This window comes from Bombus affinis, chromosome 8 (genome assembly GCF_024516045.1).
Source record: "Bombus affinis isolate iyBomAffi1 chromosome 8, iyBomAffi1.2, whole genome shotgun sequence".
Classification (NCBI taxonomy): domain Eukaryota; kingdom Metazoa; phylum Arthropoda; class Insecta; order Hymenoptera; family Apidae; genus Bombus; species Bombus affinis.
The window spans coordinates 10,629,140-10,651,245 of NC_066351.1; the positions used below are offsets into that span (position 1 = coordinate 10,629,140).

The following is a 22,106-nucleotide window of genomic DNA, read 5'->3' on the forward strand; positions in this document are numbered from 1 at the left end:
AATTGAATTAAACAAATTAACGATATAATGAAAGAAGATAAAATTATAGAAAGGTATAAGAAAAATTAGATTTTCAAATATAAATACACAATTTAGTAGTCCGTGCTCTTTTTATCATTATTTATTACATTTCAAATTGTAGTAAAAACATTATAAATAATTTAAATAAGCAATATAAATAAATAAACAAAATTTGCAAGGTATAATATAATAATAAAAAATTTGAGTTTGATTTGAAGCTTTTTCCTCCTTCATGCTCTTTACTCATTAATACACTTTGTACATTTTAACAACATACAATGTAAATACAATAGGAAACGTAATTTTTGTAATAATAAAACAAATTATACTTCTTAAATTTCTAATTATTGCATCAAAGTCGTATAATTTGCTATTAGTATTACTGTAATTATTGCCGTTTAACAATTCCATTATGAAAAACTATAGAATACTTGAAGACGAGATAATTTAACAACGATGTAATAAAGAAATATAATATATAAAAAAATATACAGGGTGTCCCAGAGACTGTGATTCTACGTAAAAAAATGAAGTTGAAAATATAGAATAAAATTTTTTCATATGACGTTACGCTTTTGAGAAATTTGGATTCCAAAATTTGTCAAGTAAACTTGACTAATTCCGGACTGAGCAAAAGCAAATAATCAACCGGAGATTATTCTATAGGTGAAAATAAATTAAAAATGTAAAATAATATTTTATCATAAGCTATTTTGTTTTCTTGTTTTGAAAGATAAATTTGGAAATTTATTATACGGATGTACTTGGCAAGTTAATAACTAAATATGTTCAAATTCTATTTTCTGGAAAACTGAAACGGAAAAATTGTACTTTATATTTTTGTAGATTTTGTATTTTTTGTATTTTATACTTCTTTTCTCATGTAGAATAATTTCGTGCTGATTGTTTGCTCATACCTAGTTCTTAATTAACCAAGTTTAAATATATTTGATTTTCAAACTTGATTTTCTGAAAACAAAGAGTCATACGAAAAAATTTTATTGTATATTTTCGATTTATTTTTTGACGTAAAATCACCCTATTGCCGATTATATCATAGTCGTTAAGACACCAGGTATATAATTACAGATTGTGTAAGAGTCATCAATAAGGCAAATGTGAAGAAACTTAGTTCGCTGCAGAATAGTAATATACAAACATTTATATAAATATCATGTACAAAATGTTTTATATGGCAGCGATATGATCAAAATTAGATAAATCTCAATTAGAATAATTACTATACAAAGTAAGTTGTATATGTGTGTGTATAGTATATACAGATAGTACCTATTATTATTATATACTAAATAAAGCTAAATATGACCATATATTATACAATACCGCGGATATATTTGGTTGAATATTCAATACACACAGTAATTTGTATACATATTCTTATGTGACTATTGAATTATGTAATATAATATAATTGAACCCAAAATATTGATCATGGTAGTATTAATCTTGATTATGCATAATAAAGGTCTAAATCTGTAATACTGAATTAAAACCATTCTGAACATTGAGGGCTTCGAAAACATAAGTAACATAATTTATTCTAATGAATCATGTTAATAAATTCAACATAATTATCATAAAAATTAACTTCACATTAAATAGAATCTCACAAATTTTATATTTAAAAATATATAAAAAGCAAACAGAAGGAAATTTTAATCTAAAGAATCAGTATTAAGATTTGAGTTTTTTCTCTGCTATTTTACTTTTATTATAAATGATAATATTACTGTGTATATAATATGTATTTGTTTCGTATAAGCTTTATTCTCGATGTTTAAAAAATACGCATCTTATAAAAAGAACAAAATAATTTTATTGTTATTTGATTGTAATAACTAAAATAAGCTTCCAAGAAAAAATAATTTACTTATACGCAACAAGTAACGAACATATTTAGCAATAATTTGTTTAATAAAGTTGAAATTTCCTATCTTTGGCATTTAGGCTAAAGAATCTAACCAAATCGTTCTGAAAAATATCTATTTATACATAATAACTTAATGAATAGCAAATAATAGCAACAATGATAGAATAATTTTTTGTACTAATTAATTTGGATCTTTTTTTATCATGATTCATAATTAGACTGTTTGTTTTCTTTAATTTCATAAAAATGATCTAAGAATATGAATTCGATAGGATTTTATGAGATATACTTATAATTGTAACTTACAAATTTATAAGGCAGATTATATACTTCTATCAATAGTAATCAACGTCATAAAGTGAAGAACATACTAGTTTTTCAAACTCTGTTTACATCAGAAACAATTTGAGTCTAGTAATAAATACTGTTTGCTTTAAACATAAATGTAAATTTCTAATTGTTTCAACTCTCTTAATTATTGATAATTTTATCATTCTTTTTATAGTACATTGTCCTTAAATCCTCAAACCAAAACAAGATTTTCTGCTTATCACATTATATAATATTACCTACTACATAATGTTATATGATAAATTGTATCAAAGTTTATGTTCATGTAATATATTTTTATACACATATGCACAAGATGAAATTCAAGAAATATATGTATGTATAACCACTTCGATATTATTGATATATATTTGCACAAATCTCAAAGTGCAAAATAAAAAACGTATATCAATTTTAAAAAAAGACGACTGCTTGTTTTTGAATTTTTAAATTATTCTATGATTTAAAATCAGCACTCATAAAAAAAAAATATCAATTTTGTTTACTGTTATTCTAATACTATAATTGAAAAAAGATAGTATGTATCACAATTAACAATTGAGATAGAACATCTACCTCTGACTTACACTCTGATGTCAAAATATTAGTAGCATTATTACTAATATTTTATTAATAGAGCTCTGCCTTTTATACATTATTGATAATTGATTGTAATATCATATTGAAGTTGATTCAACACTTAATCCTGTTAAGATATTGTAATGTTGCTGTAAACGTTTTAAATTAGCTGTTAAACAGGCATTTTCTGTGTATAGATGTTTTACTAGTATATCATTTCGTGTCAATTGTTCAGCCTGTGGAAAATGATAAAGAAATTAAAAATATGTTTAATCATAAATTTTATATTGGACTTAATCAGTGTTAGTTAAGAATAATATACAAGAACATCAAAAATCATAAAAAAAATTGTAAAAATAATGTACCTGCTCTGCACTTGTTTCAAATTCTCTTTGAAGTCTTTCTTGAGTACTACGAAGAAGACATTGTAATTCAGATATCTCTGCTTGGTGTTGAGACATAATATCTGAAATAATAGCAACTTAATATTGTAACATATATAATTATTTAAATAAGATTGTAAAAGACTTACGTTGTAATACACGTTCAGTGTGGTATTGCTGTTTCTTCAAACATTCTTGCAATTGACTTTTTTTACGTTCTTGTGCCTGAAGTTTCATACTTAAATTTTGCAATATATTGATATTTATACAAGCTACTTGTGCATCATTTCGCATGCATTGACAATTTGGAGCTTTTAAATTTTGCAACTTCGACGTATTCTGCAGAAAATAATATTCTGCATTGTGATGATAATGGGGATATATTTGATGCAGGTTACAATTATCACCATCTAAATCATCTTTCGACAGTCGTGGAGTAAAGTCATTTGATGAGGTCGAAGATTCCAGAATTTTATTAAATTTATATTCTTCAGGCAGGTTGTGAATATTATCAATACATTGGGCTAACTTCAAAACCGAATCACTGGATGGTTGAATATTGAACGAATCATTAGGTACATAATTTGATCGTGTATATAAAGACGGAAAAATCAATTCATCTGTAACTTGTACAGACATATCAGTCATTATAGGTCGTTCTAAGGATTTTATTTTCTCATGTAAATTTTTAATCTCTTTGTCTTTTTGGGATATTTCTTCTTCCATTTGTGCTTTCCATTTTTCGAATTCTTCTTCAAGATCTAAGTACTGCATAAAAAAGTATACATACAAATAAACAGAGTAAACTATAATTATGATTTAGTGAATCATAATTATTTAATGATGGATTTTAAAAATAAAAGACTTTACAAAGTTAAAATATTTTTTCTAATTAGAGAATTAAAGGAAAAACTACAGTGATAAACAAAATAAAATTATTTATATGCATAACAAAAATAGAAAAATTGTATCTTACTTGTTGTTCTAAATTAAACTTTTCTTCAATTGGAGATAGACGTCCACCATTTTTTACTTTGTCTACTGGACTAATTAATTCTTCGTACTCAGCCATTTTAGCTATAAGTTCTGAAAATTTCTCATCGCTAATTTTCTGTTCCTGCTCAAAAAGTTGTCTTTCTTCCTCCAGTTTAGCAGTCCAGTAATCTTCACACTCTTCGTATTCTACTTTTAACATATCAAGACTTCTTTCTAATTCTGCACATTGTTCAATCAATTGTTTTTTTTCAGTAGCATGAGTTGCTTCAAGTTCTTTCAACTTCAAATTTAAGGAAACACTTTCAGATGAGTCACTTTTTATTAAGCTTGAATTAGTTCTTGTACTAACTTCATTTGTAATCTTTCCGCATTGAGTGATCAAAATATCTTTTTCCTTATTTGATTTTGAGTGATCAGCATTTATGTACTCTTCTTTACGAGGAGGATAATCTCTAAGACTTGAAACTTTGTTATGTGATGAACTTTTCATATCTTGATTACTAAAATAATCAACATCACAATTATTATCATTATTATTGGATGTTACTACCCGTTTAATAGAAACGGAATTCTTATGTCTGGGAATTACAAAATCACTCGTTTTTTCTTCACATTCTGTTTCTATCTCAGATGCGATGCTTTTGATAAATTCAGTCTCTTTGAAAAATTGTGTATTTGAATTCGATTGTAATCTTATAATCATTCCTGATATTTCATCTTTAAATGCACAGTTTTCTGAAGTACACTTGTTATTATTTACTAAAATACTTTTTAATTGTTTTATAACTATATCTTTAAACCTTTTTAAATCTATCTTTTTACAATTTTGCGCATTCTCTTCTTCATTGGATTTATAAGATGGCTGTGTTGATAAAATGGAATATATATAAATAGACGAGTACTATCACATATCTAAATTAAAGAATATAAATTAATCGTTACTTACAGATGTGGAATGTTTTAAAACAACATCTAAATCATCTTCTTCGATTATAAATGTTTCTTTACCTGAAAATATATTATACATTAATTTTATTATGCTAAAGAATAAATATAAATGAGTTGTATAGAAATGTATAGAGTTATTCTTACTTTCAATTTCATTTGACTGTATATTCTTTGCTATATGATTGCCAGGAAGATTATTCTGCCTACAATAACTAAAAGAAATTAATCTTATTTTTATTTATATTACTGAAGTATCTTTTTTATAATTTTTCGTTCTGTATCTTTACCTTACCTTGTATCTTTATTATGACGATCATGCTGTTTTAAACTTTCTAATTCTGCTGTAAGTTCATCGTTTTGATCTCGTAAAAGAACTGTTTCTGACTGCAACTGTTTGATACGCTCTACCAAATATATAACTTCTTGTTGATGTTTTATCTCTATATTTTGCGACTAGAATTACCAATGATATATGAATACGTATAAAAATTAAATTATTTCTTTTATTCGTAAAAATTTGTTTACTTGTGTACCTCATCATGCTCTGCTGCCAAGATTTTTATTTGAGTTAAGAATTCATTGTTTGATTGCTTAAGTTTTTCTATTTGACTACGAAGATTCTCATTTTCAGTTTCTAAAACTTGATTCTCTTGTAACGTATTTACAAACTTATTTCTAATCTCGTGATTTTCTTTTTGCAACATCTGTATTTGGTCATCCTTTGATTTCAAAACACTAGCACTCATTTCTCGTTCAGAACTTAATTGGTTTGAAAGATCTTGTATAGTTTCAGCATGTCGTTGTTCAATTTGTTTCCGTAAATTTTGAACAATTTCTTCTTGTCGAACATGTTGCTCATCAATCTCTTGCGCAAGAGTGTTTGCTCGTTCGTTAGCTTCTATGATATCAACACGCAGCTTTTCCTTTTCACCATTTATATTCTCTATTACAAGGCTAAAAATGTAAGATCATTTTCATTAATTAAGTTTTTTCTGTTTAAAATATTTATTTATGTAGGTTATAGTACTTACTTTAAACTGTGTAATTCTTCTTGATATAGTATAAGAACATCTCGCAATAACATTATATGAGATCGAATGGCAGAGTGACCTAATGAGTCATTAAAATTTTTCAATTCATCACATAAACTACTTGTTAAGTCAGTTAAAGAAATATCAGATGTTTTAAAATTTCCATCCGTTAATAACGATGTATTTGTAATATTTGAAAGTTTCCATGTATCCAGAAAAGTATTATTCCTTGTAAAACTATTATTTAACAAATAGAAATAAAATATTCAATAAAAATTCCGTAAAATAATAAAATTGTAATAAGAAAAGCATAACAATGAAAGTTATATTAACATTGATAATTATGATGTAGTACCTAGTTTTGCGAGAAGCATGTATATCATAGTTTCGTTTTCTAAAATCCAATTTAGTTAATTCATTTGTAGACTGTTTATTCTTATCTAGTGTTAATTGATCTTCCATTGCCTTATTTTGAAATATAACAAGAAATTCATCCAAATTAATTAATCCATCACAATTCTGATCAAGTTTTTCAAAAATGCACTGCGATATCTGTGCAAAATAATATTTTATATGTTACTTTAAATTATATATTTTTATATTAGAGAAATGAATATAACAAAAAATTTTAATTATAGTAAACTATTGATTATGAAAGTAATTGACAGAGCTCCTTATTTCACACACACACACATATATATATACGTGTTAAATGGATACTGCTCCGCGAGACTTTTACTACACAAACACCCATATATTATTTCAACATACATATGTGTAGTAACATATTTATATTGTTTGTAATATACTTGTAGTAACATACTTGTTTCGGAAGAGCTGGGATTCCTAAACAATTAGATATAAAAAAGATTGTTGCAGAATCTACATTTTCTTTCAAACAGGTATTTATTTTTTCCCACAAACATTTTAGTCTATTCTCATCCACTGCCACACCTAAAAATTAATAACATATATGTTTAAATAAAAGTATGTTTCTTAAAATTTAAAACATAAAAAAAGATAACAAATAATGTAAGCATTGTAATTACCTGTTTTTCCATTTAAAAAATCTACATTAGAGCTAGAATTATTAGGTGGTAATTTATTATCTACAACATGTGGATTTGCGTCATTTTGTGATTCTATTATATTATCTTTTTCTGTCTGTGTAATTGAATCTTGTGTCTTGCCTAATAGAGTTAATAAAGCAGCTCTAAATTCTTGGAATGATATAGATTGCTTTTCTTGTTTATGTTGTTGAATGCATGATTTTAATTCTTCACTTTGTTCCGTCAGGTGTAACTTATGGCATAAACTGAACCAGTTATCCTCTTGTAGTTCAGTTTCTCCTTTTGTTAAACAACTTTGAAACACAGCGTAAAGCTGTTGTTCATAAGGATCATTGTTGTGTTCATCCATGGCATCCTTTCATTGTTTTTTTTTTATGTTATAAAGTATGGTAGATCTATAATTATGTTACATATAACATTTAACATAAGTACTAAATAAAATTCTTAAAAATTAAAAAAAAAAGTAAATAGCAATATAACTCAGATTTTGTGAAAATTTTAGAAATCTGATAAAGGTATTTTAAAATATATTGCTTTATTGATCATTATTAACATTAATATAATGAATATTATTTAATTAAATAAATTTTAATTATCAAATTATTCAATTTAGCTTGTTGAAGTCAATTAATAATAAAAAGACGAAAAAATTCTTTGAACAATTAAAATATATGTATTTAATTGAATATCATAGGTTTGTACATTAACCTAAAAAGTGTATTTGAAAATAATAGTTTACAATATGTACAACGAATTAGCTGTATAAATTTATATATATTAATGATTTGCGTGAGAAATAAATCATTAAAACGTATAATGTTAGCCTTTCATTATTTTTACGTTGCGCAATAAATATGTTGCAAAGTGAATTATATCTGTAACAAGATAATAACGATATCTAATAATGATATCATATGCGAGTTATTCTACTCGAAATTAAAGAACTAATAATTTGAAAATAATAAAATCTTTTATTATAATTTTTCATTATGTATAGAAAATTAAACAACCAAATCATAAAATATTTATTAACTTACCATTAAATTATATAGTAGAACTTCATCTATGTGAACTCATCGGGGGACAAACAGCTCATACTCATAACATAACTGGAGTTCATATAATAGGAGTTTACTGTTTCTCCCCACTACCTAAGATTTTTCACTCATATAATAGGAATTTACGTTCAGATAAGCAAATTAAATTGGTAGGAGTTCATTTAATTCGGCACTAAATAGATTTTGTTATAATAAATAGTGTTCGGATAAATGGAATTCCATTGTAAGGTTCGTTTCACAAATCACGCATACACATCTCTATCTATCTATCCATTTATATACATGTCGAAATAGGAAGGAGTATGCAGCATCAAAATATATTCCATATTTATATTGTTCTATTTTTAATTTCAAATTTAATCCGATAGTTTCTCCGAAAGTTTGAAACTTCTCCATACGATTTGAAAAAAAAAGATAAACACAATTTAAATATATCGAATCATAATAATAAACGATAGATGGCAGTATATTTCATAGTTAACGATTTCATAATAATAATAATTTAAATACATATACATAAATATATTTGTAAATTACTCTTTATCATTTTATCTAACGAATTTATATCATAGTAATGTTGAGAAAACATTACAGCTATTATGTTATTCATTATATATATATTTACATTGCTTATTTTATGATGAGTACATATCAGGATTAGTAATAAGTATTATTGAATTTGGATTCACGTAAATCATTACTTACCATTTACATATTATTATAAGGTATAGAAAATTATCATAAAATATCAATGTAATTTAAACGTAGTTTTACGATATAGTTCAAAATAATTGCACAAAGATAAATAAATTTAGTATGAAATATTTGCTCTATATGTACTATATATCTCCAAGAATTAGAATAACATGCTTAGATGTGATTATTATAATAATATAGAAAATGTTAAATTGAAAATATATTGAAAAAATAGGATGTATTCTATTAACAATGAATTACTTTTACCATAAATTACCATAAATTATTTTTTATACACATGCAAAACTTTCCAAAAAATTTATATATTTTATAATTAATTACACCATTTCGCTTTATAAAAGACAGGATGCATAGAATTTAATATATTTTTATTTTCTTCGCAAGAAGTTGTTCTGACTAGTAAGTTACATATCTAGTAATATATTATTTCCGGGACTAAAATCGTCACTCGTTAATTAGCGGGAACTTTGGCGGCAATGTCAAGAACGGTTCTGTCAGTGATGCTCGGTTGTACGTGACTGTTGAATGTTATTGTATATAAAGTGAAAAATGGGTATCACTGGTTTACTTCCATTTTTAGAAAAAGCCTCTAAAAGAATAAATGTTAGACAATTTTCCGGTGGTACTGTTGCTATTGATTCTTATTGTTGGTTGCATAAAGGCGTATTTTCTTGTGCTGATAAACTGTCAATGGGACATCCAACAGACGCGTAAGAAAATTTATATTGTTTAACTATATTGTTTACTGAAACAAGTAATTGTTTATTTATAATTCTATTTCAGATATGTTCATTATTGTATGAAATTTATACATATGTTGTTATCTCATAAAATAAGACCAATACTTGTATTTGATGGAAGACATTTGCCTGCTAAAGCACAAACCGAAGTAAAACGACGAGAGTATGTATAATTAATTTTCTTTTGAATATTTGAAATAAAAATTCTATAAAATTTAGGAAATTTTTAAAATGATAATGTTAAATTAAAAAATTTATTAATTTTAAATGTTTATTTAACACGAATAGTTTAACATTGTAATTAAATATATTAAAAAATTGAATTAATTTGAATTAATAATTAAATTGATATAATAATTACTTTTGAAACTTAGTATTATAATTAAATTGTCCTCATAGATTTTAATATGCATAATAAGATTATGATATGAGATATGATAATTATATACATTTCAAAAGCATCACAATATAGAGAATTACAAAAATAATATTTGATCATTGTTTTTTATATTCTATACTTTTTACGAACATTATATGTTTAATAAATAATTTGTTTGTAAGCTTTGTATAATATGTTCCTCTTGGTATCTTACAACACTCATTTAAAACATTTTTTACATCATCCATAGTTTTCAATATATTTATGTATTTATAGATAAATCTAATACACTATGAGATAATGTAATATTCAGTTTCTTTAATATGATATATTCATGTACTTATATAGAAATAGACAGACAAATCGTCGCAAAGGTATTGAACTAATGCAAATGGGACAACATGCAGAGGGAAGAAATTTATTGAGGAGGTCCATAGATGTTACACATGAAATGGCTTTAGAATTGATCAAACAATGCCATGAAATGAATATTGATTGTATTGTAGCACCATATGAAGCAGATGCACAGTTAGCATACCTTAACATCAATGGAATTGCTGATGTTGTTATCACTGAAGATAGTGATTTAATACTATTTGGTTGTAAAAAGGTTCGTATTTTTCCTATATGATTGAAATATTTTCAAAAATTTTATATAACTGATTTTATACACTTATAATTGATTTAAGTATAAAAATAAATAAATATATATGATTTTATATGATATCCTAAATTTCAAAAATACATTTACTTCACATATTTTATATTGCAGGTATTGTTCAAAATGGATTTAACTGGTAATGGTCTTTTAGTTGACCAAGAGCAATTACATCTTGCAATGGAAATACCTTCTAAACATTTTAATATGGATGACTTCTGTTATATGTGTATTCTATCAGGCTGTGATTACTTACCATCTCTTCCTGGTATTGGGTTAAATAAAGCACGAAAGTTTATAAAACTAAATAAAGACTGTGATATACATAAAGTAAATATTTTTACATGTATATCTACAAATTTTTTTAATTTTAGGGTAAAATACTTAAGTATAAATATATATTTATTTTCATAGGCTTTAACTCGTTTAGGATCTTACTTAAATATGAAATCTTTAGTTGTTACAAAAGAGTATAGAGATTCATTTATATTGGCAGTTATCACTTTCAAGCATCAGTTAGTGTTTTGTCCTTTAAAAAGGAAACAAGTTCGTTTAACTCCACCTACATCTGATGTAACAGAAGAACAATTATATTATGCCGGTCTACAAATAGATCCAGATATTGCATTGCAGCTTGCACTTGGAAACTGTGATCCTTTTACTCTAAAAACACTTCATAATTTTAATCCTGATAAAATAGAGGTAAATATTGTCAATAAAATTATTTCAGAAAGTATAATTTTCTTGTTAACATAAAAATAAACATTAGACTCGTTAGATATTAAATATATAAATATGTACAATAAGTATTAATAAAACGTTGAATACCATCAAATTTGGAATTTTCTAAAATGAAGTTAATAAATGCAATATTTGGACACAGAAAGCAGGACTATCTCAACATATTAGTATTTGGTCAAAAGAATATAAATTAGTACAAAATCGATTGCAAGACACTTGTCAAGAAAAGAAGCTAACAGATTGGTGTACTGTTAATTCAGAAGCAATTCTTCAGACAAATCGTTTAAGAAGACCTATTTTTGTAAAACAGCAAGATAATTCTGGTATGAAATTTATTTTTACATTATTATAAATAATAGTATAATAGTTATTGTATAAATATAAAGATAAATAATTAAGTATATCTAAGCATAACTTAAAAAGGTGGCAAAAAATAAATAATTATATAATTATTACAGAATATGAACAACTAAATCAAAAGGAAATTTTAGATATATATAAATCTACAAATACAATGGATATTGAAAATAATCTAGATACAAGTAGTCTTACTCCTAATGAAGATAAAGTATCTCCTGTTTTAATTAGAAAACAAAATTTATTTTCAAAACGTTCATCTAGTATCAAAACTTCTCCAAGTCTTTTATCTACTAGCAAAAGTCGAATAAACGGAAGGAATATGCGTATCAGGCGAACAATTATAGATGAAGGAACTGTTACAGAAAGTAAATTTTTTGCTAAAGATAATACTCACGGAAATTATATTCCAATAGATAATGAAATTACGAACTCAAATGAAGTTTTATTAAAAAAAGAAAACATGGAAGTAAACAAAAATAACCACACAAACAATACTAATTTAAAACTTTTAATGTTAAATGAGGAAGTGGGGAAGGATGATTGTATGGATATTGATGAAGAGCATAATGCACCAATTACAAATGCATCAAATGAATGCAAAAATAATGAACCCTTAAACACTTCTAATTGCGATTTAGGAGCATCACATTTAGATGTTTCAATGAATGAAAATGTTGTAAAAAATGCTAATAAAAATGAATTACACAATTTAAATACTTCATTGACAACGTTGGAATTTAACATAGATTCCGACTTCTTAATTCGACAAGAAGATATAAATACTTCAAATAGTTTATTTACATGGTCTGATACAAAAATATCCACACAAACAAGTAATAAAATAAAACAAAACAAAAGTAGAAGTTCTTCAAATTTTCGCACAGTAAGTATCATTTTATAAGCGATAATTCACAGAAACTAAGAAGTGACACTAAATCAGATTAAAACAACGCAAATGTTTATTAAAGTTGGAAAAAGATAATATTAGAAAATAATCGAATATTCCCATAGTTACTTTAACTACTGATTAATTTTTAGTATGAACACAAACATTTTATATCTCACTCTCTTTCTCTCTCTCACACACACAGGTTCTAAAAAGTAAAATGAACATGACAAACGGTACACGGCGAAGCCAACAGTTACAATCACCAGTACAAAGACAACAAAGTTTATTAAGTATGTATGGGTTTGAAAAAAAAAGTAAGTTTAATATGTTAAAATTTTGAAACTTTTTTTTCTAATTTAACTAACTATACTGTTCGTTCATAGAATTATATTCGTTAACACACTAAAGTTACTAATTGTAAAACAAATGTGTGCTGTGCTACATTTTTTGTAATAATTTTTAACTTATTAATTACTACAAAAAAGATATGTATGAAGAATACTCAAGAGATTTTAATACAGATTTTATCGTAACTATAATATAATATACATAAAAATTTGTTATAAATATACTTTTATATACATACAATGTACATATATTTTTTTTAAAGTAAATTCTTTTTACAATTTCATTTGTTTGTCATGCTTGGATCCTCCCATGGTCGTGGTATACGAACATTTTCCCAATTATCAATATCCAAGGTCTAGAAATATCATGCTAAATGTAATTATGACTTACTGATTATTTCTTATAAATTTGTATATACCATATAATGTAATTTGTATGTAATATATGTATTATAACAAAGTATAAAGTTTTCTACAACTATTTAATATATTAATACAACTTGATATATTTATTTATTAAATTTGTATAATGTAATTTTAATATTAGTCAGTTGTTTCTATAGACATAACACATGTAATTCATATGTTTTATATACTAAGCTTGATCATATTTGTCAGCGATCTTATTTGCATTTTTTATTTGCGAATAAAAATGCATATCCTTGTTCCCAATTTTAACACACATACGGTTGCTGCGTATAATTAACATAATTTAAAATAAAAAAATAAAATCATAAATTTACTTTTGCGTCAATTTGTCATATAAATTCCTTAAGTGTGTATAAGGATATAGTTTGTTACTCTCAAAAAGAATAGTTAAAATTTGATTATTTTTTGTAATGATTATTAACTGTTAATAGATATTTAAGGATATGAAGGAATTTTGGTCCAATATATTAATAAACAAGAATTTATAACACGTTTTTGAGTTAAAATTACCCTATTTTCATATAAAAAGTTTAAAAATAGTACAATTCTCAAATTAGTAAAAATGAAATTTTTCAAATATTTAATATATAGATATTTTATTTGATGAAAATAATCGGTTTACTTACTTTTATTAGCTCATATTCCTCTTCAAGAGTACGACTTTTTTTCATTTCAATACCTCGTTTTTTAGTTTCTATTTTCAAATCGTAGGATGTAACTTTTGGATACTTATATCTGAAGAAATGAAAATAATTTAGTTAAGAACTTTAAATTATACAATAGAAAATTTAAGATTGTAGTATCAAAGTACATACTTTAGGCTTACAAATTCCTGGATAAAAAATGTACCTCCTATAACAAGTATCACAAATGGTAAAAATTGCCTAAAATGTTTTTGCTTCATTGTATTGAAGGTTATGTTCTTATGTATATGCCGGTACGAAATCTATAAATTATAGGTATTATTTGTTACGTATATACATTGTTATTATTATTTCGAATATATGAAATTATATATTTTTGAAGGTATTAAAATATTATGGATCAAAACTATAAAATATCAAAAGTTATTATGAATGACGTATAAAAGAAATTATGTATGCATGCATGTAAGTACTCACTCAAATGTTTACTAGTAGTTTTTTGTAAAATTTAAGGCTAAGGTTGAAATCGACATATTTTAAAGTAAGTATTACCTTATATAATAATTGTATTAAATTTTGAATAATACTTTATATAATAAGCAATTTTTAAAGAAAATATCCATAATTGGACGTGTAGTAGTATGTACGTATATAGATTGATTATCATCGTATAGAAATGAAACTTTATACAAATATATTATATATATTATTTTGATCTTTCTTATATTAATATAATCATTTATTTATTTAATCTGACTACTATGAAAGGCTAATAATAATACCATAATATTGTTTGTATTATTTTCTTAATTTACAATGAATTCAAATCAATAACACATTTTACCTTGCCATACACACAAAATAAAATTCACCAAAATAGATATATTGATTTGCGTGGATCTTTTAAGTAAATGTGAAAGAAGTGATGATTATAATTAAATTATTTTAGTTTGATAATTAAATAAATTTATCGATAATATTAATTCGATAATAACAAATTGATATAGTTCAAGCGATTATTGACGAACAAACGAAATGATTTTAATTTTATATCTCACTACAGGTTAAGCTGGCATATAAGATTTTTATTTGTTTTAATTTGAAGATTATTTCTATATATCAGAAATAGGAGAAATTGCAAAATGAACATTTTGCCAGGGACGGCATCTCTTCTTGAAGAACTTGACAGTACGTAATTATGTTACAATTGTACATTTGTTAGGTTATATCAGTATGTTGTTACAGTTTTGCACTTTATTCTTTAATTAATAATTTTTATAGACGCTATATTTATAAAAGCAAACTATTATACAGTGTAATACAAATGTTTTCTTTTATCGCGAGAAATTGTATTAATTAAATCTAAAACTGTATTATTCATATGTATATCTTTTTAAAGCTTCGCAAATGATGAAATTTTTGATAAAATATAATACATTTTGTTTATTTTAATCTCTACTATGATAAAAGTTATTTTCATTATTATGATATATTATATATAATTCTGGTCTAGAAAAACTTATGGTTTTATTAAGAGATGGCAGAACTTTAATTGGATATCTTAGAAGTGTTGATCAATTTGCTAATATTGTACTTCATCGTACAATTGAAAGAATTCATGTTGGCAAAGAATATGGAGACATTCCAAGAGGAATTTTTATTGTCAGAGGAGAAAATGTTGTCCTTTTGGGAGAAATAGTAATGTCGTTATATAAAAGTCTTTTATTTAAAAAGACATATATTAAACTTCTTAACGAAACAATATAATTCTTATTATAGGACAGAGATAAAGAAAGAGATTTACCATTGACTGAAGTATCTGTTGATGATATCTTGGATGCACAAAGACGAGAACAAGAATTAAAGCAAGACCAGAAACGACTAATAAATAAAACTCTGAAGGAACGAGGTTTATCATATATTCCAGATATGGGTCATGATGACATGTTCTGACCCATATCCACATCCTTGACTACCAATACTTTATCATCTACATCTTCACATAACTCTGAAGCATGTGATACATGTTACACATCACTTTCTTTCTGAAGGGGACAACTTGTGAGATGTGAATATATCACATAATTGTGAAGATAGAAAGAATAATTATATCCTACAATAGAATAATAATAATGTATATCCTACATTTTCTTTATAAAACTATGATACAATAGTACAATTCAAATTTGACATATGAGATGTCAATAATATAAGAATTTATATAGTTTTAGTTTTATTACATTAACCCTGTATTTAGTGTGGAATATGTATCCACTATAATTGTATTGTACTTTTAAAAATCTTCAAACTTCTACTATATACAAAAATTATATTTAAATAGAAATCTATCATAATTAATAAATAGTCTTTTACGGACTATATTAAATACATAAATGAACATATTGATTACATTTACAGATTTCTAGCAATTACATATATATTTTTCTATGATCAGTTTTACATATCTTGTTTTGTATAAAGAATTCTTGTTTCAATAATTCCCTTGTATTTCAAACTAAAAATAAAAACGAATACACAATATAAAGAAAGATTTGATTCAATATAAAAATCATGTGTATAAAATGTTATTTATATATTACATGTTCAATAAATTTACAGAATATATTTCTTTAAAAATGTAAATTCACATTATGATCCAAAATGTTTTATTTGGAAAATCCATATATATATAAAACCTAATTCTCAAATAATAAGTAGATAATGCAAGATAAAATATTTCATGTTTTACAATTTTTTAGCAATTAGAGTTTTTTTCCTATATTTGTTTATATAATACTAAATATGATATTGTGTTTGACAATTAATGATATGAAACGAATTATTTAAATCTGTACAATATATGTATATTATATTGTACTACATATATCAACAAATGTATTATATATATAAATATATTAATAAAATGAGTTTACAGTCATTGTATCCTATTTTTTATTATCTATAAAAGACTATGTATTAAAATAAATCAGTATTTATTACATTAGCGTATTAATTTAAAAAAAAATTTCGTATGATACAGCAGATCAATAAAAAATAAATGTACATTTATATATAATAATTGAATTATTATTAATGCTATATATTAAAAAGAACACTGAAAGTAATAGTTATCAAATTTCACAAACTTATATAATTACGTAATTTATTGAAAGTTTAATATGGAATTTAAGTGTATCTATAGTCAATGTCCTTTATGCAAAAGAGTTTATTCATATATAATGAATAATTTAGCAAAATATATAATATATAAACTTTAAGAAAGTACATAAATTAAATGAAATAGTACAAAACTATTCACCATATATTACGAATTTGAATGTATCATATGTCGATGTATTTTAATCTTTATTATAGAAATACAGAAGTAATGAAGGTTTTAAAAAATAGAAAGTTATATAATGAAAGTAAACTTTAAAATTTTGTTTCCCATTTTGTTTACCATTCATAAGCAAACCTATTGATATCATAAGTTTTTATATTAATATTTCTTTTCAAAGTAAAAGGTATTATTAAAACGAAGTGTGCAAACAAAAATATGTGTAGAAATCAATATATTATTAATGTCATAATATGTTTAAACACGTTGATTTTGGTATATATCGTGATTATATCACTTTGTCAAAATGAAGTTTCTTGAAATGTGTCTTTTATTTTTACAGAATTTAATGTTGATTCGCTTAATTGTTTATTTCTGAAACCTTGTCCTTGTATGCTTCTTAATTTTCTAGATTCTTTTATTGATTTCTTAGAATCATTACGCTGTAAACTAGTTGCTCGTTTTCTTGGTGAACTTGCCACTTCCTCATTCTTTTCCGACGAATTCGCGCTATTAGTACTACCAGATGCAATACCAGAAGTATCAGATTCAGGTTGATTTCCATTTAAACAACAAAGTAAGCTTTCAGAAAGGCCATCCTCGTTTAAAATATTTAAATCGGATTCTGATTGTTCGAAGTCTCCAGTACGCGACGAAAAACTGAGATCCACAGGACTAGCAGTTAACACACTTCTAGACAATAAATATTCCCTAAATGTGCTTGTTATAGACATTGTACTTTGTTGTTTGATTGTGTGATAGTCATCGGTAATTGATGTAACAAATCTTCTTTTCTCTGTTGTATTTTTGTTTAAATTTTCTTTATCTTCCAAGTCAATAACTTCGTTGTATACAATTTCGCTATCTGTGTTATTGGGCTTTTGAGATTCTTCTAGAATTGAAGTACAATTTATTGGACCAATAATATCAAGGTTTGGACCATGCATGTTATTACTTTGTTGATTCCAACTATTATTGACAGAAGCGAGATTACATAGGTTTGATCCAGAAACCATCATTACTGGTTTTCTGGATCGGGGTGTCATCATTGTTTCCTGTAATCAATATAGAATATTATTAGTTTGAATTTGTAGTAAATTCACAATTATATATATAAATTATAAAGAAAGTAAACAATGGTAAAAAGAAACATATGAAATAATGGTATTATGGATAATATTATAAATCCATACCTGCATAGCTTTTGTCATTTTAGTAGCGCTTTGCGTAATTGGGCTCATGCTCTTATCATTGTTAGTAATAGGAGTTAACATGTAGTCATTAGTAACTAAGCTTTTGCGTAATAAATTTGATGGCGTTGATGTGTGGGCAACATATACATTCCAAAGTCTATTCTTCATAACAGGAGACAAATGAACACATGCATTATCAGAGTGTGATTCCATTTTTGAATGTTCCACTGCTTTCTTGTTCTCTTCGCTATACTTAGTTATAGATATCATTTCTGTATGAGTTGCTTCTGATACTGAAAATGTAGGTTCTGAACTTTGTCTATATAATTCATTTTGACTTGTTTCATACAAAGTACTTTGAGAAGAATACATATCTGGTGGTTCACTAAGTTGTCTAGATAATCTATCAGTATTAATTGCAGTATTATTCTCCCCTCTTAATTCCTTGTTAGAATCTTGCAAAGATATGTTTGCGTTACTTGACTTTGAATTTATGGATTCATCTATATATGATCCTTTATCTGATTTATTTATATTCCAATCATGATATTGACCTATTTGTTCCTCATTTATATTTACAAATTTCATCAATATAGCCTTTCTCTTGTCTTTATAACTCCTTAATGTGGGAGTATTAAGACTACCAGTACTGTTACTAATATGTTTAGTATGAAGAAGGCTATCATTATTTGTATCATAATTTTCCATGCTAAGCTCATCATCTGATTTGCTAAGTAATACTTTTGTTTGAAGTAATGATTTTTCTAGATTCTGTGTAGTTAAAAACATGCAAATAAAATATATTAATCATGGAGTGTTATTATAAGTATAATTATATGTTATAAAATTAATGTGCTGTTATGAACTTAAGAAGTATTGGCTACAAAAAATATTTTATTTTATATATATATATATATCTTACCGATGACAATATATTTTCTTCACTATTTGATCTAGTGATATTACAACCTATATTAATATCAAATTTTTTATGCCCCAAAATCTTTTTCTGGAATATGTGTTTTTTAATTGAATCTCCAAGACTTTTAGTTCGAAAATGTTTAACTTGTCTTGGTGTACCTTGACCATTTTCTTTATTAAATTGTTTTACAAGCCTACGTTTTTTAGCTGACTCTGGCATAGCTTGTATATGAGCATACAGTTGTGCTAATGCTGCCTGAGTATCTTGCGTAGAATTTGCCTTTGCTGTTAATTTATGATCCACAAAACTGAATACTGTGTGTGCTGTACCTGTTGTATCTGGTATAGATTCATTTAACTGTAATAAAAGATAATTACAAGTTATTAGATATTTAACAATTTTGGAAAGAGAAAAGAAAAACTTACATCTATATTTTTAGGGCTTAGTAATTTTCTTTCTTGTTCTACCCAATATGCTCTGATATCTGTAGCTAGTTTTGGTGGAATTTCAAATAGTTCATTTTCCTTTTTAATCATGAAGGCAACTAAACATGATAAATTTTGAGAATTGATATGTAAAGCTTCTGGTGATAATTTTCTTGGACACATTAAGTGTGGTGTAAAAAGTGTAGCAAGGCTATCACAGTTCATTTTATTATTAGATTCAAAACTAGCTGTTTTATTCAGAAGATTCAAGACATACTTAAGTAAAACTCTGTTTATAGATGGTAGAAGTAATAAAAGTAGTTGCAGGGATCTTAATAACCTTGCATCATTCCCACTTAAATCAGAACTACATAACTCTAAAATCAATAAAAGTAGACCTTAAAATAAACCATAACAATAAAAAAATCAAATATGATTTAGTTAATCTTTTACCAGCAATTTGACAATGTGCAGGATAATGTAAATCTGATAACAATGGCTCTGGTAATTCAGCCAAAAATCCTTTTAATACTGATGCACAATCATGTACACTGTATCGGCCATCATTAAGATTCAATGGAATGCCTTGATACAATGCACTTTTTAAATCTTGTTGCCTTGTTAATTTACCAGTACGTCGAAATATACCTTCTTGTATAATATCTTAAAATTTGTTCAACATGGAAATAAAAGAAAAACAAATTATTTAAACATTTCCCAAATAATATAAATGTATATAGTATACTGCATTATATTTTTACTTACTTTGTTCTTTAGATAAATATTCTATCAACTGTTTTACTTGATTTATTCCATCTTCAGATAAGCTAGCACCTTCAACTCCTTTTTGTAAATTAATTGTTGACTTAGGTTTCTTTGAAAAGCTTAAGAGACCCCACTTTTTTAGCTTTGTCTTTTCATTGATGCAATCATTGCTGTATATATATACATAACAATAAATTAAAAAGTTTATAAAGTTTATTTTATATAAACAGACAGTGTATCAAATTGTAAAATCAACTTCTAAATTCAAATTTTAATAACATTAATTATCTTACTCCTCAGTATTGAGGTCCAATTCAAAAGATAGATGCATTTTGACGAGAGTGTGAAATTGTTCTGGATTGACTTTTCGCATTCTAAAAGCCAATTTACCATCCACACCATCGTTAAAATCTTCCATTGTCAATTCCACAATAACGACAATTTAAACACGTTCTGACATCTTTAAATTTTATACACACGTTCGTTGCCGTTTCGTTAACGGCGGTTACTTTCATTCTGACTGAATGACTTCTGTTTCATTATAAATAACATGTTCATGTATATACAAATCATCTTTTATAAAATAATTACAATAATTGATCAATATGAAAGACAAATCATAACGCAATAGTATCTTCGTTCATTCGTATTTCTTCTACGTATCCATTCAACCAATCCAATTACACGATATTTACCACAAAGTAGTAATGGTTTTATAGTAAGACAAAACTAAATCTATTTCTTAGCTCCACCTAGTGATATACACAAAAAATAGATATGGTATTATATGTATATTTAATTTCTCCCCTGATATTTATAAATAATACAATACAATTTCACTTTGTAAAGATAAGCAGTAGTAGAAGATTGAATGATTTAATGAAATATAGTTTTAAATACATATATTGTTATAATATAAACACTATTTAATTCTTTATGATAGAGATGATTTTTTGCTCAAATTTTGGTATTTCTAAAAATACTAAAAAAAGTACTGTGATTAAATATCAAAGACATATAACAAATCTTAAAACAAAGAATTACGTATTGTATATGTACATATTTACAATTAAAGGCTATTATTTTCAATGAATCTTTTATGATAATTCAATATTTATATCACATCGCAATAATGTTATATTAAAACAATCCAATGTATGTATATGTCTTTTGGAAAATATTTTGATAAAAAAGATTTAGAAAAGTTTGAAAATATTTTTTTTGGCTATGTGTGGAATAAGAATATAAAAATG

General features: G+C 25.2%; 5 protein-coding genes across 12 annotated transcripts; 2 read left to right on the forward strand and 3 right to left on the reverse strand.

Moving 5' to 3' along the window:
* Nucleotides 1-227: 227 nt before the first annotated feature.
* LOC126919599 (blastoderm-specific protein 25D) lies at nucleotides 228-8,412 on the reverse strand. Of its 2 annotated transcripts, none has more exons than XM_050729007.1 (13): nucleotides 8,287-8,412; nucleotides 7,229-7,644; nucleotides 7,003-7,133; nucleotides 6,535-6,731; nucleotides 6,180-6,416; nucleotides 5,682-6,102; nucleotides 5,441-5,601; nucleotides 5,293-5,351; nucleotides 5,147-5,208; nucleotides 4,181-5,062; nucleotides 3,354-3,972; nucleotides 3,187-3,287; nucleotides 228-3,057 (listed from the first exon to the last, which is right to left on the reverse strand). In XM_050729007.1, the coding sequence occupies exons 2-13, from the start codon at nucleotides 7,596-7,598 to the stop codon at nucleotides 2,920-2,922; spliced, it is 3,378 nt and encodes a 1,125-aa protein (XP_050584964.1). In that variant the 5' UTR covers nucleotides 7,599-7,644; nucleotides 8,287-8,412; the 3' UTR covers nucleotides 228-2,919. The 2 variants fall into 2 exon arrangements, with proteins under 2 accessions (XP_050584964.1, XP_050584963.1); XM_050729006.1 differs by having other exon boundaries at nucleotides 5,293-5,360.
* A 15-nt stretch (nucleotides 8,413-8,427) lies between these two features.
* LOC126919603 (exonuclease 1) lies at nucleotides 8,428-14,055 on the forward strand. Of its 5 annotated transcripts, none has more exons than XM_050729015.1 (9): nucleotides 8,428-8,535; nucleotides 9,605-9,734; nucleotides 9,808-9,927; nucleotides 10,492-10,753; nucleotides 10,916-11,131; nucleotides 11,216-11,503; nucleotides 11,685-11,865; nucleotides 12,001-12,785; nucleotides 12,994-14,055. In XM_050729015.1, the coding sequence occupies exons 2-9, from the start codon at nucleotides 9,715-9,717 to the stop codon at nucleotides 13,129-13,131; spliced, it is 2,010 nt and encodes a 669-aa protein (XP_050584972.1). In that variant the 5' UTR covers nucleotides 8,428-8,535; nucleotides 9,605-9,714; the 3' UTR covers nucleotides 13,132-14,055. The 5 variants fall into 5 exon arrangements, with proteins under 5 accessions (XP_050584972.1, XP_050584970.1, XP_050584968.1 ...); XM_050729013.1 differs by lacking the exon at nucleotides 8,428-8,535 and adding an exon at nucleotides 8,982-9,032; XM_050729011.1 differs by lacking the exon at nucleotides 8,428-8,535 and having other exon boundaries at nucleotides 9,369-9,734; nucleotides 12,994-13,105; nucleotides 13,175-14,055.
* Nucleotides 13,302-14,507, reverse strand: LOC126919606 (cytochrome c oxidase assembly protein COX16 homolog, mitochondrial). 2 transcript variants are annotated; one of them, XM_050729020.1, is made up of 3 exons: nucleotides 14,383-14,507; nucleotides 14,194-14,302; nucleotides 13,302-13,494 (listed from the first exon to the last, which is right to left on the reverse strand). In XM_050729020.1, the coding sequence occupies exons 1-3, from the start codon at nucleotides 14,469-14,471 to the stop codon at nucleotides 13,420-13,422; spliced, it is 273 nt and encodes a 90-aa protein (XP_050584977.1). In that variant the 5' UTR covers nucleotides 14,472-14,507; the 3' UTR covers nucleotides 13,302-13,419. The 2 variants fall into 2 exon arrangements, with proteins under 2 accessions (XP_050584977.1, XP_050584976.1); XM_050729019.1 differs by having other exon boundaries at nucleotides 13,302-13,508.
* LOC126919605 (U6 snRNA-associated Sm-like protein LSm1) lies at nucleotides 14,401-16,863 on the forward strand. Of its 2 annotated transcripts, XM_050729018.1 has the most exons (5): nucleotides 14,401-14,526; nucleotides 14,594-14,676; nucleotides 15,275-15,399; nucleotides 15,725-15,909; nucleotides 15,991-16,863. In XM_050729018.1, the coding sequence occupies exons 3-5, from the start codon at nucleotides 15,354-15,356 to the stop codon at nucleotides 16,162-16,164; spliced, it is 405 nt and encodes a 134-aa protein (XP_050584975.1). In that variant the 5' UTR covers nucleotides 14,401-14,526; nucleotides 14,594-14,676; nucleotides 15,275-15,353; the 3' UTR covers nucleotides 16,165-16,863. The 2 variants fall into 2 exon arrangements, with proteins under 2 accessions (XP_050584975.1, XP_050584974.1); XM_050729017.1 differs by lacking the exon at nucleotides 14,401-14,526 and having other exon boundaries at nucleotides 14,653-14,752.
* Nucleotides 16,864-17,766: 903 nt separating this feature from the next.
* On the reverse strand, nucleotides 17,767-21,575 carry LOC126919601 (uncharacterized). The gene is made up of 7 exons (XM_050729008.1): nucleotides 21,147-21,575; nucleotides 20,854-21,023; nucleotides 20,542-20,751; nucleotides 20,089-20,465; nucleotides 19,664-20,020; nucleotides 18,742-19,512; nucleotides 17,767-18,603 (listed from the first exon to the last, which is right to left on the reverse strand). Exons 1-7 carry the CDS (start codon nucleotides 21,269-21,271, stop codon nucleotides 17,851-17,853), a joined length of 2,763 nt encoding a protein of 920 aa, XP_050584965.1. The 5' UTR covers nucleotides 21,272-21,575; the 3' UTR covers nucleotides 17,767-17,850.
* Between the last annotated feature and the right edge of the window lie 531 nt (nucleotides 21,576-22,106).